The sequence below is a fragment of the Eucyclogobius newberryi genome, unplaced genomic scaffold (genome assembly GCF_026437365.1).
Source record: "Eucyclogobius newberryi isolate DKJ021-1_F unplaced genomic scaffold, fEucNew1.0.hap1 SCAF_5, whole genome shotgun sequence".
Classification (NCBI taxonomy): domain Eukaryota; kingdom Metazoa; phylum Chordata; class Actinopteri; order Gobiiformes; family Gobiidae; genus Eucyclogobius; species Eucyclogobius newberryi.
In genome coordinates this window covers 18,334,102-18,347,229 of record NW_027316167.1, presented here as the reverse complement: position 1 = coordinate 18,347,229, position 13,128 = coordinate 18,334,102, and the positions used below count along the sequence as shown (strand labels likewise).

General features: G+C 41.1%; 2 protein-coding genes across 4 annotated transcripts in view; one reads left to right on the top strand and one right to left on the bottom strand.

Annotated features, from left to right (window-relative positions):
- sdhaf2 (succinate dehydrogenase complex assembly factor 2) overlaps positions 1-13,128 on the top strand; it is a 222,684-nt gene that overhangs the window by 35,216 nt on the left and 174,340 nt on the right. The gene's annotated exons all lie outside the window — the stretch shown is intronic.
- The window catches only part of syt7b (synaptotagmin VIIb), a 100,772-nt gene that overhangs the window by 29,903 nt on the left and 57,741 nt on the right, over positions 1-13,128 (bottom strand). For 2 of the 3 annotated variants that reach the window (XM_072464887.1, XM_072464886.1), the window contains exons 5-6: positions 6,259-6,438; positions 2,640-2,987 (exon numbers count right to left, since the gene is read on the bottom strand). In XM_072464887.1, coding sequence (XP_072320988.1) covers positions 2,640-2,987; positions 6,259-6,438 — 528 coding nt within the window. The remainder of the gene's footprint in view (positions 1-2,639; positions 2,988-6,258; positions 6,439-13,128) is intronic. The other variant, XM_072464888.1, reaches the window with a different exon arrangement.

Genomic DNA, 13,128 nt, shown 5'->3' with positions numbered 1-13,128 from the left:
TTGTTTGTTGTAGAAATATCGACCACACAAGGCACATGTCAGCACTTGAAAGACAGTAGCCCATTGGGGATGTGTAAACAATATCAACACGAGGCATGTCAATAAGGTAAATGGATTTATAAGAACGACCAAAAAAAGACATGTGCACTCCAAGTTGGTAAGATGCAGAAATCAGTACTTACAAAACGACTTCTATTGATCAGTAATGTATGTGAGGCTGAAGGATCAGCTGTTGAAACTGAATGTCAAATGATAACACTATGTCTCTATAACATGAATACATTATATTCCGAACCACAACTTTAACCCAGAATAAAGAACCTGATATGTTACTAAAATACTGGGGCCAAAGTGTGTTGACTATGCGATGGCGGTCCTGCCCTACTTTGCAGTCAGATAAAGCCGTTCTAAAGCTGTGCACGCAATCAAACATTATGCATCTGAATAACAGTAATGAACCAGACGATTTGTTAGATACAGGAATTAGACAGATAGATTTAAATACCTACTTCCACCTGTCCCAATTGGAAAATCAGGTCCCTAAGCTTAAACTATGCGCTATGTCTCAATGGAGTTGTTATTGCTTACCCTAGAATGTTCAACAGTAAGACATTAAACCTAACTTTATAAGGACAAGGAAATGATACTTAAAGGCCAAGTTATGGCTGAGATCTGTGGAGAGGCAACAGTAAGAATACATCAATTTTGAGAAATACAACTATAAATGCTAGATGGAGTAATTTAATGCCATATTGTTTAGCATTCCAAGCAGAGCAATAACCTATTAGAAATATGAGACAAGCAGGTAGAGCCCCCCAAACAGAAAAGTTACATAGTGCACCTTTATGGCCATACCACCATGTCCAATATCATAGGAGATAAGCAAAGTCTCCTATGTTAAACTACACTGATGTATGAATAAAAGTGTCTTTATGAGAGTGAATGTGGGACATTGGATGGACCTTAGCCCATGGCAACAATCCGGTGTGTAACAGCATGTAAATGTATGTTCATTAGGAAGAATGTCTCAATACTCAGGCCCTTATTAGAACTCTTGCTGAAACTTGGAGATGGACTGATCAGATATTAGCCAGGATTAGTTAGCAACTCTTTCCTGCCTTAAATGTGATGAAATATGAAGAACTTTATTGCCCTCCAGCAGACTGCAAGGCACCATCAAGAGTCACAGACCAAAGAACAAAAGGAACTCATCATCCCAAGGTAGAGACAGACAATTTGGAATAAACATTTGGAATTGGCGCTTGTAGGCATATTTCAAACTATGCAAAATATGTAATTTCTTCCCTAAACTGGACCTCAGATGTTGGCCTGTAATATTGATTAAACTGGGGTTTCAAACTAAAGCGGTCATTAAAACGCAATCCAACTCTCAGGAGCAAAAGTAGCTCCCATTTTTATCCAGGCACGCCCCTCTGATGCGCTGGAAACCGGTGGAAGTCCAGAAGACAGTGGGAGTCAACTCTTTCTTCCCTTCTCTTCTTCACTTTATCCTTATCTAGTTATACAAGGCCGTGACCAGACTTTGTTTAGCTTTTCCCTTCCTTTATTGCACGAGTCCCTAAACCGATATGTGCCTTCAGATAGCAAAGTAACTTGGTATTTAGCATAAATGAGTTGTATGCCCTGTCCATTGTTATATTGCTAAATTACTCCTGTAACACAATCACTAACTCAGACATTTCCCTTTAGAGACACTACAGTTCATAAACATACGCTGTCCCCACCAAAAAAAATAAACAAGCAGGTGACGCCCCTCCAGCCAGAAACGCACTTTGAATAGTTTGTTTAGGTGTGTTTATTAAGGTTGATGCATTCCTGTGTAGATTAACTGCATTATACAGTGTTGGTTCATCACTGGCTTTATTTTCTTCCCATGGACTAAACACAAACTGCTGCACCTCATGAGTCAATGTGGTCTCAAAACGATCTTTTGACCAGTGTTGTACATTGTAGTGACAATGGGCCATGGCTGTTCCCTATGTAAGGTCTAACACTTATTCCACAGACGATTCAAAATGGACAAAGAGGTGAGGGGCCTCGGAACAGTGATAATAGACGACATGCACACCTTGACCTGCGTGAGGCAGAACACGCCGTTATGTTCACGGCCAAACGCGGAGGAGGCTTTTATGCGATCACGTGTTGTTAGCGTGTGCAGTCTGTTTCCATTAAATCCAAGTAAAGCTGACAAAAGGTTTCAACAAAATGGCAAGGAAAGTTTAAAACCAAACGCAATCAAATGCAAATAACAGTATGTGTTGAAATTACTTTTTTGGTTAGTTTACGTGACTTTTTTACTCTGTCAGCATCCCTCAGCTTTGCAGAGGATCAAATCAGTTATATAAGCCTCATACAGGTAAAGTGGACAGCAGGATATAGTATTAAAATATGTGCAAATCTCAGACGAAATATAAAATCAGGACTTTGCAAAGATTATGAGGTGACATTGCTGGGAGGCAGTGCACATGTCTGCTATACTTACAAACATACTGCAATGAAAAGGTTAGCAACAATAGCGAATAAATGTGTATACTGCATGTTCCAGTGCTGCATTTATCTTCTTGTCATAACAGTGTCAATCAGTTCCAGGTCAAAGACCAAAGCTCTCTGATACTCACAGAAAAGACCTAACGTCCAGTCCTCTGTGGCGGATCTGCTCCATCATGTGATCCCAGCTGCCCGGGTTGGATCTGGACCGACCCGTCCCTGTGCCTCTGTGACGGGACACTCCGGCCGGACTGCCCCGGACCCCTCGAGGCCCCCCCCGATGCCCCCCACCACCTGGGCCGGTGTGCAGCTGACCCAGGCTCTGTGAGGTGACTGGGGGGTCGTTGGGTCCCGGAGGGGGCTGGTGAGTGAGCGGCTGCTGGAGACTTTGCTGTCGGACCAGGGGGCGAGGGCGAGCCACGGCTGAAGACGGGATGTGCTCCAGAGTGGACGCAGATGACAGGGAGGCGTCCCCAAAACTGTCCACATACACAAGAACAAGAGAAATGTCAGATTTATGCAACAGGGAAAGACACGTGAATAATACAAGCACCAGGAAATGATAACTTGTAGAAGGAGGAATGACTAAAAATAGAAACGAGAATGCAGAGATCGTGCTAATACACTGTTGTGGGAATATGCAAGTGGGAGAGGATCAGGGGGATCTGAACAACGCACGGCACAAGGAGCTGCAAATCAAGGAGAATACTTACAAATTGTTGCAACTTCCGTAAGAATAACAGTTTTGTGATGGAAATTTAAGGAATTTCACAGTTTGCACAAACCAAACATGTTTAAAATGTTTCATTGTGCTTTTTATTTGGTTTTACTGTTTTTAATTTTTGTAACGTCAACTACTGTGAGCAGTTCTTTAGAAACTGTTGAATATTTATACATTTAAATGTGCTATATAAATAGAGTGGATTTGGATGAAAGGAAGTTGAACTTCGGCTTAAGTCTCATTTCCGTGGGATGAGCCCTGGTCCCTGTATGCTGCTCTAAATTGTCTCTGAACCTTACCTCTCCTTAATAAGGCCTGACCTACTTGTGCTCGCTACTAACTCCTCACTGGTCTTTTGAAACCCAACTTCTTTGCTGCCGTCTCCAATCTCCCCTGTTCCTACATTCATCTACTTCCACACACTTCCAATCACTCCTAGCACAGTCTCTTAATTACTGCCCACAACTCACACAATCATGTAATAGGCCTCACCTCTTATCCTCCCCTCAATCACTGGCCTGTCTGATGACTGTAAGCTGCTACTAAACAGCTCTGTCTAATGCTGTGCCGGAGGATTTATGGCCCGGCCTTTGTGCTGTGTTAGTGGGGCCCTCTGGTTTTAACTCAGAGCAAACTCAGCTGGAGAGCTCAGAGACAAGCCCCCTGAGGAGAGCCGCGATGCTGGATCAAGCCAACACACAACTCCGCTCTCACATACAGTACAGAAGCCCATTAGCCATCCCCGGAGGTCAGACCTGTGCATAATGTCTCAAATGAATAAATGTATCTCAGTGGACTCTTGTGTTGAATTCATGCAATGAGTGCAATGTCAAGAGGGAGACTTTTGAGTTGTGTAATAATATTCTCCAATGTGAGTATAATAAATGCTGCATGGTTTAAATGTATGTAATGTAATTAGAATAATAACATGACCTGCTATAGTTTGATCTACAAAACTGTATGGCTACAGTATACATGGAGATATTATTTATTTATGCTAACTCTATAATAAGAAGTGCAGTTGAGGCTGTAGTTTCTCACATTCCAGATGACTATAATGTACATTCAGTAAGATGAAATCAAAAACATCACTTTTTTCACAAGTTTTACTAACTTCAAAATTAATGTATTTACATTGAGTTGAGCCATTTTAATAAGGGCTGCAACTAATGCTTATTTTAGTAGGCGACAAGTCATCATTATTATTTTTTCAATCAGTTAACCAGTCAAATGATTATTTCATATCAACATTTAGATGTTTTTGACTAGATAAAGGTAGATATATTCAGATTGAAAGCTTTTTGATATTTGTATGAAAAGCGATTTATAAATTTGATTTGCTCATCACAAATTGTTTATTCTTTATTTTTTGTCATTTTGATATAATAATGCCACTGTCTTTGTTATAAAATGTCTTGTTTTAGAGTCTGCATACTCCTGATAACTCGAATAATACATGTTTTCTGATCATTATATTCAAAACATTTTACTGTTTGAATTTGCACAAAACACTTGTTCTAATCTAACCTGTAATAACTTAATTAAAACCTGTCATCTGTTTGAATGCCAGATGTCTTTCGTGCTGACGTGTAAATACAACTAACCAGTGGCACTCTAAAATGGCTTCACTGCAAATGATCCAACAAACATATTATCATAAGCGACATCATTATAAATCAATGCATGTGGCTGAATCTCCACAGCAGCAAATGGCCAGACTTGTGGGAGCCAGTGCACATGCAGATAGATTTGTTTGGTTTCATTTGCTTGGATTTTAATTCTTGATTTACAATAATTATTCCTCTTTTGTATATATATTCATAATCATTAAGTATTGCATGGAGAAGACCCAATAAGCTATGAGTGTTAGCCCTGTATCAGCTGTATCCTATTTGTAACTCGCAGGTTTATTTTCACATTTCGTCTTCGTTGAAAGTCAATTAAGATGACTATAAACCTTGAATGATTTTGTAATTAAGGAAAATTGAGGAGAGAGACAAAAACAAGGTGACAGAGACAGAGAGAGAAATGTGCAGCAGTGGGAGTCAGAGGGGAACACATTATGTCCTGAAATAGAAACCCAGATCAGAAAGAGAAATGCAAACAGGTCGAAGCAGGAGGCAGAGAGAAGAAAATCATTCTCATGTGATTTCACATGATTTAACTCAAACTTACAGCAGTGTGTCTGGATAGGGCAAGTTACTATATTTACAACTGCTCAATTTGGTTTTAAAACAACTTCATGTATAATATAATAGGGCTGCATGATTTCAGGAAAAGAGTTAATTGCGATTTTTCTGATGAACATTGGGATTACAATTATGATTAATGTTTTTAAAAGATTCTGTTCAAAGTTCATCTTTTTCTGAAGAATTAACAAAAACTTTGAAATGCGCCATAAACTAGTAAAAGAATCACATGTTTGTAAAGATCTAAGGGGTAGCAGGTTTTATGTAGAATAAGGCAATGGTAGTTTTGCAATTTTCTATTTGTGTCCATTCAAATTGCGATTTTGATTCAACTGCGATTAATCTTGCAGCCCAATAATTCAAGATTATGCAATTAATTAACCTTATGAAATAGATTCTCCAGGACATGGAATGGATTTGATTTGCCAAGCCATAGGTTCAGGGAACTGATTATACAATTTGACATGTTAATGTGTTTAGAAAGACTTATAATAATAAACCATATATGGACTGGTCTGAGGCTTTACATTAAGACAGAAAGCTGTTGATACCTAATCATTATAGAAAAAATGCTATAGAATGATTAGTTTAACTTAGTGTTAAATGATGGAATTGCATATGTAGACATTTGTGATAAAGTGTATTTGACAACAATGAGTGTGTTACACTTGTGGGGCCTTAAATTGCAGAGTGTGTTGCGTATGTGAGAGTGCATGCAGAATAGTTCTCTATTGTGCTTTACCAAACTCCCCCTCATTACCCTGCCATAGTGACACACCATGCTGGAGTCGTGCCCGCCCGGCGAGCCCCCTCATGCATCGTTCTCCATGCACCACTCACTTGGTCAAGCGCAGACCTCCGGCATGCAAGTGGCTCTGGACCGTCTGCCAGCGGCCTGCCCTGCTGCCGCCCGTCACCATGCTGCGGACGCTGTCACTGCGACTTGGCCCCGCCCCTGTCCCAGAACAAGCTCCACCCCCTCCGTCACTGGGTCCAGCCTGACCACCCTTTTCTGCCCCACTGGGACAAACCAAAATCCACAGAAAAACACGGACAGACAGCCAAGAGGGCACAGAAGAGAGAGGAGCACAGACGGACAGACGCACAGGGCCGAGAGAAGTAACAACCATCAGTTAGTCAAAGAAACTCGCAAGAAAAGTCCAAACCTTACCTAGGCAAGCTGTTCACAACTCCACAATCATGTGAGTAACTAGGACAAATTGTCCAGTAAAAGATTTGAAATTATGGAAAGCAAAGTGTATCGCCTTCCACAGTGAGTTAGTGAGTTAGTCTTCAGATTTTTTAATCTGTGACTTTACAGTCAAGTACACGTTTACCACAACCAATCCGACCAAAGGAAAGAAGGAGCTTTCGACAAAGTGTTCAATTATTGCACATTTTTTGCAAAGATTATGTTGAATGTTGAAAAGTGTTCAATATGTTTCTACAAAACCCATAGTATATAGTCCATGTAGGCCGCAAACCTTTTGTTTTCTAAATATGATCAGAGCATGTGCCTCTGGTGATGACAAAGACCTAATAATGATCCATCTTTGAGCTGAAGCTCTGTGGAGGAAGACAAATAGATTTGCAGCAAATCAGATCAGTTTATGATGGCTCTCACACTGCACACACTGTGCTTTAAAATACACTGTATATTTTATATGGCAACAGCACACATCACTCTGACCTACAGAACTATAGAAAACATAAACAAATACTGCCTGGAAGCTTAGACCACACTGAGAAAACTAATGATAGGTTGATAAAATATTTGAAAATATGAATAAAAATACACTAAAACAACACAAACATAAGAAAAGTATGTGATAAACGATACTGTCATTAATTAGATTTTTAAAAACATTCAAGCCATTGTTAGGACCAATTAATTTCTTCTAAATACTGATAATTATTCAGAACACAATATAACGTGAAAACTAAAATATTATCGTATAAGAATAGTGATTTATTATCTATAATGTGAATGAAAGCAATTTCTAAATTTCTGTTGTTTGGTCCTGGTGTCAACAAATGCAAAACTGAACTCCAGGCATGGGCATACTTGAGTTTGTTTAATATTTGAAAAATCTGATTTTGTCATAATTTTCCCAACATTAAGGGAAAACATATTTACAGTTTCTCATTTTATGAATTCCCTTCCAGATTGAGAGCTTTATCATACATGTCACTTCTATTACACGGTTGCTATATACTAAACACCTCTTTTATCAGAATAATGGAGCCAATGACTGCATGAAATAAAATGACAACAACTAATCAATCCTGGCGCAGCTCACTTATTTTACAGACAGAGCTGCACCGGTACAGAGTTAACTGATCGGCTCGTGGTTTTGAAACAGTCAAGTGAGTTGTAATTAGAGAGGATCCTAATGGAAATGGCTGAGTGTCGTGAGATGAATGTGAATGTGGAGGAGATCGTTAGAAGGACTTCAGAGAGCGGCTAAAACAAAGACTCAAGTGAAATACAATGTCATGGGACTTGTGGAACGGAATAACCCGACAAACATTAAAGGTGCACGATGTAACTTTTCTAATGGGAAATCCACCACCTGCATGAATAAACGACCAAAGTCTTGGACTTATGGTGTGCTGTTTATGTAAATACTGTATTTCTTTTGTTACCGTGTCTATTGTTACAAGTCTATTTTATTCTAAAACTGTATTATTTTATGCATGGCTGTTTATTTATTTCACTAATATTATTCATGGTTTCTTCTTGTACAATATCACAAAAGCAAGTTTGTGAATTCTGTTCTCTGAAAGTGGCAACACATTTCTGAGATGAGATGTATAGTTTTGCCTGTAATGTTCCAATGTATGGCATTAGGGCTGGACAGTATGGTATTAGGGCTGGACAGTATGATGGCATTAGGGCTGGACAGTATGGCATTAGGGCTGGACAGTATGGCATTAGGGCTGGACAGTATGATGACATTAGGGCTGGACAGTATGGCATTAGGGCTGGACAGTATGATGGCATTAGGGCTGGACAGTATGATGGCATTAGGGCTGGACAGTATGATGACATTAGGGCTGGACAGTATGATGGCATTAGGGCTGGACAGTATGGCATTAGGGCTGGACAGTATGACATTAGGGCTGGACAGTATGATGGCATTAGGGCTGGACAGTATGACATTAGGGCTGGACAGTATGATGGCATTAGGGCTGGACAGTATGATGGCATTAGGGCTGGACAGTATGACATTAGGGCTGGACAGTATGATGGCATTAGGGCTGGACAGTATGATGGCATTAGGGCTGGACAGTATGATGACATTAGGGCTGGACAGTATGATGGCATTAGGGCTGGACAGTATGATGGCATTAGGGCTGGACAGTATGGCATTAGGGCTGGACAGTATGACATTAGGGCTGGACAGTATGATGGCATTAGGGCTGGACAGTATGACATTAGGGCTGGACAGTATGATGGCATTAGGGCTGGACAGTATGATGGCATTAGGGCTGGACAGTATGACATTAGGGCTGGACAGTATGATGGCATTAGGGCTGGACAGTATGATGGCATTAGGGCTGGACAGTATGATGGCATTAGGGCTGGACAGTATGATGGCCTTAGGGCTGGACAGTATGACATTAGGGCTGGACAGTATGATGGCATTAGGGCTGGACAGTATGGCATTAGGGCTGGACAGTATGATGGCATTAGGGCTGGACAGTATGATGGCATTAGGGCTGGACAGTATGATGACATTAGGGCTGGACAGTATGATGACATTAGGGCTGGACAGTATGATGGCATTAGGGCTGGACAGTATGACATTAGGGCTGGACAGTATGATGGCATTAGGGCTGGACAGTATGATGGCATTAGGGCTGGACAGTATGATGGCATTAGGGCTGGACAGTATGATGGCATTAGGGCTGGACAGTATGATGGCATTAGGGCTGGACAGTATGATGGCCTTAGGGCTGGACAGTATGACATTAGGGCTGGACAGTATGATGGAATTAGGGCTGGACAGTATGATGGCATTAGGGCTGGACAGTATGACATTAGGGCTGGACAGTATGATGGCATTAGGGCTGGACAGTATGATGGCATTAGGGCTGGACAGTATGATGACATTAGGGCTGGACAGTATGATGGCATTAGGGCTGGACAGTATGATGACATTAGGGCTGGACAGTATGATGACATTAGGGCTGGACAGTATGATGGCATTAGGGCTGGACAGTATGGCATTAGGGCTGGACAGTCTGGCATTAGGGCTGGACAGTATGATGACATTAGGGCTGGACAGTATGATAGCATTAGGGCTGGACAGTATGATGGCATTAGGGCTGGACAGTATGATGGCATTAGGGCTGGACAGTATGATGGCATTAGGGCTGGACAGTATGATGGCATTAGGGCTGGACAGTATGATGGCATTAGGGCTGGACAGTATGATGGCATTAGGGCTGGACAGTATGATGGCATTAGGGCTGGACAGTATGATGGCATTAGGGCTGGACAGTATGGCATTAGGGCTGGGCAGTATGATGGCATTAGGGCTGGACAGTATGATGGCATTAGGGCTGGACAGTATGATGGCATTAGGGCTGGACAGTATGGCATTAGGGCTGGGCAGTATGATGGCATTAGGGCTGGACAGTATGGCATTAGGGCTGGACAGTATGATGGCATTAGGGCTGGACAGTATGATGGCATTAGGGCTGGACAGTATGACATTAGGGCTGGACAGTATGATGGCATTAGGGCTGGACAGTATGATGGCATTAGGGCTGGACAGTATGATGGCATTAGGGCTGGACAGTATGGCATTAGGGATGGACAGTATGATGACATTAGGGCTGGACAGTATGACATTAGGGCTGGACAGTATGATGGCATTAGGGCTGGACAGTATGATGGCATTAGGGCTGGACAGTATGACATTAGGGCTGGACAGTATGACATTAGGGCTGGACAGTATGATGGCATTAGGGCTGGACAGTATGATGGCATTAGGGCTGGACAGTATGATGGCATTAGGGCTGGACAGTATGATGACATTAGGGCTGGACAGTATGATGGCATTAGGGCTGGACAGTATGATGGCATTAGGGCTGGACAGTATGGCATTAGGGCTGGACAGTATGACACTAGGGCTGGACAGTATGATGGCATTAGGGCTGGACAGTATGATGGCATTAGGGCTGGACAGTATGATGGCATTAGGGCTGGACAGTATGGCATTAGGGATGGACAGTATGATGACATTAGGGCTGGACAGTATGACATTAGGGCTGGACAGTATGATGGCATTAGGGCTGGACAGTATGATGGCATTAGGGCTGGACAGTATGACATTAGGGCTGGACAGTATGACATTAGGGCTGGACAGTATGATGGCATTAGGGCTGGACAGTATGATGGCATTAGGGCTGGACAGTATGGCATTAGGGCTGGACAGTATGATGGCATTAGGGCTGGACAGTATGGCATTAGGGCTGGACAGTATGGCATTAGGGCTGGACAGTATGATGGCATTAGGGCTGGACAGTATGATGACATTAGGGCTGGACAGTATGATGGCATTAGGGCTGGACAGTATGGCATTAGGGCTGGACAGTATGATGGCATTAGGGTTGGACAGTATGATGACATTAGGGCTGGACAGTATGATGGCATTAGGGCTGGACAGTATGATGGCATTAGGGCTGGACAGTATGATGGCATTAGGGCTGGACAGTATGACATTAGGGCTGGACAGTATGATGGCATTAGGGCTGGACAGTATGATGGCATTAGGGCTGGACAGTATGATGGCATTAGGGCTGGACAGTATGATGGCATTAGGGCTGGACAGTATGACATTAGGGCTGGACAGTATGATGGCATTAGGGCTGGACAGTATGATGGCATTAGGGCTGGACAGTATGACATTAGGGCTGGACAGTATGATGGCATTAGGGCAGGGAAATATGGATCATAAAAGTCGAAATGTCTTGGTTGAGGGTCAGATATTGCACAAAACTTGAATGGACCATAAAAGGAACCGCAACATTTCAGAAATATCACTTGATGCACTTGAGACGTTTTAATTAGACCATGCACTCGATATTCAAATTTTTCATATATCCAAAAAATGTCCAATATATCCCCCACCTCTACATGTATCGTGAAAATATCAAAAGTGCAGTCGCAAAGGCATTCCCTTATCTGTCTTAGCTGTGCTTTTATTGTATTTTCATTGCTATAAAAAATCATCTCCACAGATCTGACTTACACAGCATTGTAGGCAAATAAATATGGCTGCAATGATTATTTTAGTAGTCGACTAGTCAGTGATTATATTTTTGACTAGTAGACTTGTCAAACAATTATTTATAATATGTGTTTAAGAGTGTATATAGTACAGAGATTTATTAACAATGACTAACATAGTCAACAGTTATTTTAGTAGTTGATTGGTCACAATTATTCTGAATCATAATCACAGTAAGCTAGTATTGATGGAAATATACGTACACTATTATTGTCACTTTTTTGATGCACTTATATTTCCATCATTAATCCAATTAGCAAAAGCCACTCAGACAAACCTCACAGCGAGTCTTCCTTTGACAAAATGAAACTACATCATGTAAAATATCAAGAGTACCGGTAGTTTGAGAAATGTATATATACTTCATAATATCAATGACTGCATTAATGTGTGAGAGTGAAGGACAAGGAATTGCTTTGACGTTTTAGTATCTGATTAGCATAAATTCAGAAGGAGGAGAGAGGTGTATATAATGAAACTCTAAATGTTTTTGCAAGAAATTTCCTCATTTATAATCCAGAAATGTTGAAACTTATCATGAATTGGGCCTGGGTTCGCACACTTGTCATATTAATGTTGCGGCTTTAAGCCCTTTTAAAGTTTAATAATGGTATCACTTTATGGAGCTACTGTGAAAGAATAATTTCACTTTTGTCCCTTTGTGCTGAAGAGTTCTGTGCCAGTTCCTGTTTCATGTGGATAGGTGCAGTAATTGCAGAATGGAGATAAACAAGGTCAACAGATCTATAAATCTGTAAAACATTAAACTCTCACCCATCCTCCAGCACAACTACAACTGTGAATGCAACCTGTTCATGTTTTTGCATGGCCTTAGCTACACATTTGCACTCATTCTTTTTCTATAAACATAAAACATGCTCTTCCTAGCTCTATTCTTTCCTGTACTTGATACTTGAAGAGCAGCAGGTCTTGTGATTTGGCCAGTGTCAGCACTCTTTGACATTTGAATACTGGCGTTGTACAAATGTAAAAAGGCTTCGCTCTGGTGCAAGCGGAGGGATGTCCGTTTCTATGGTGACGCTCTACGGGCTGAAGGTGAGAGGTGAGCGGAGCAGTGGGGCAATAATAAAATATATTTACTGTTTGAAAAGTCCGAAGTCTTTTTCCTTTTTAGAAATCTTTCAAATATGTTAGTTTGGCTGATGATCTGATACATATATACATGTTTATCATCTATTAATAACAATGATACAAGTATAATCTATAGTATCTTTGGTATTTTTGAGAAATGTTTGAGTAATTTAAGCATTTGATTTGTTTTCATCAATGTTTCTGGGCTGACTCGGGTGTGTTTGATATTTAGTCATTTGTGACATTGTAATAATCTAAATGCTTTGAAATTAGATAGATATTAGATGTAATGTTCTGTATATACTGAATAAACCTG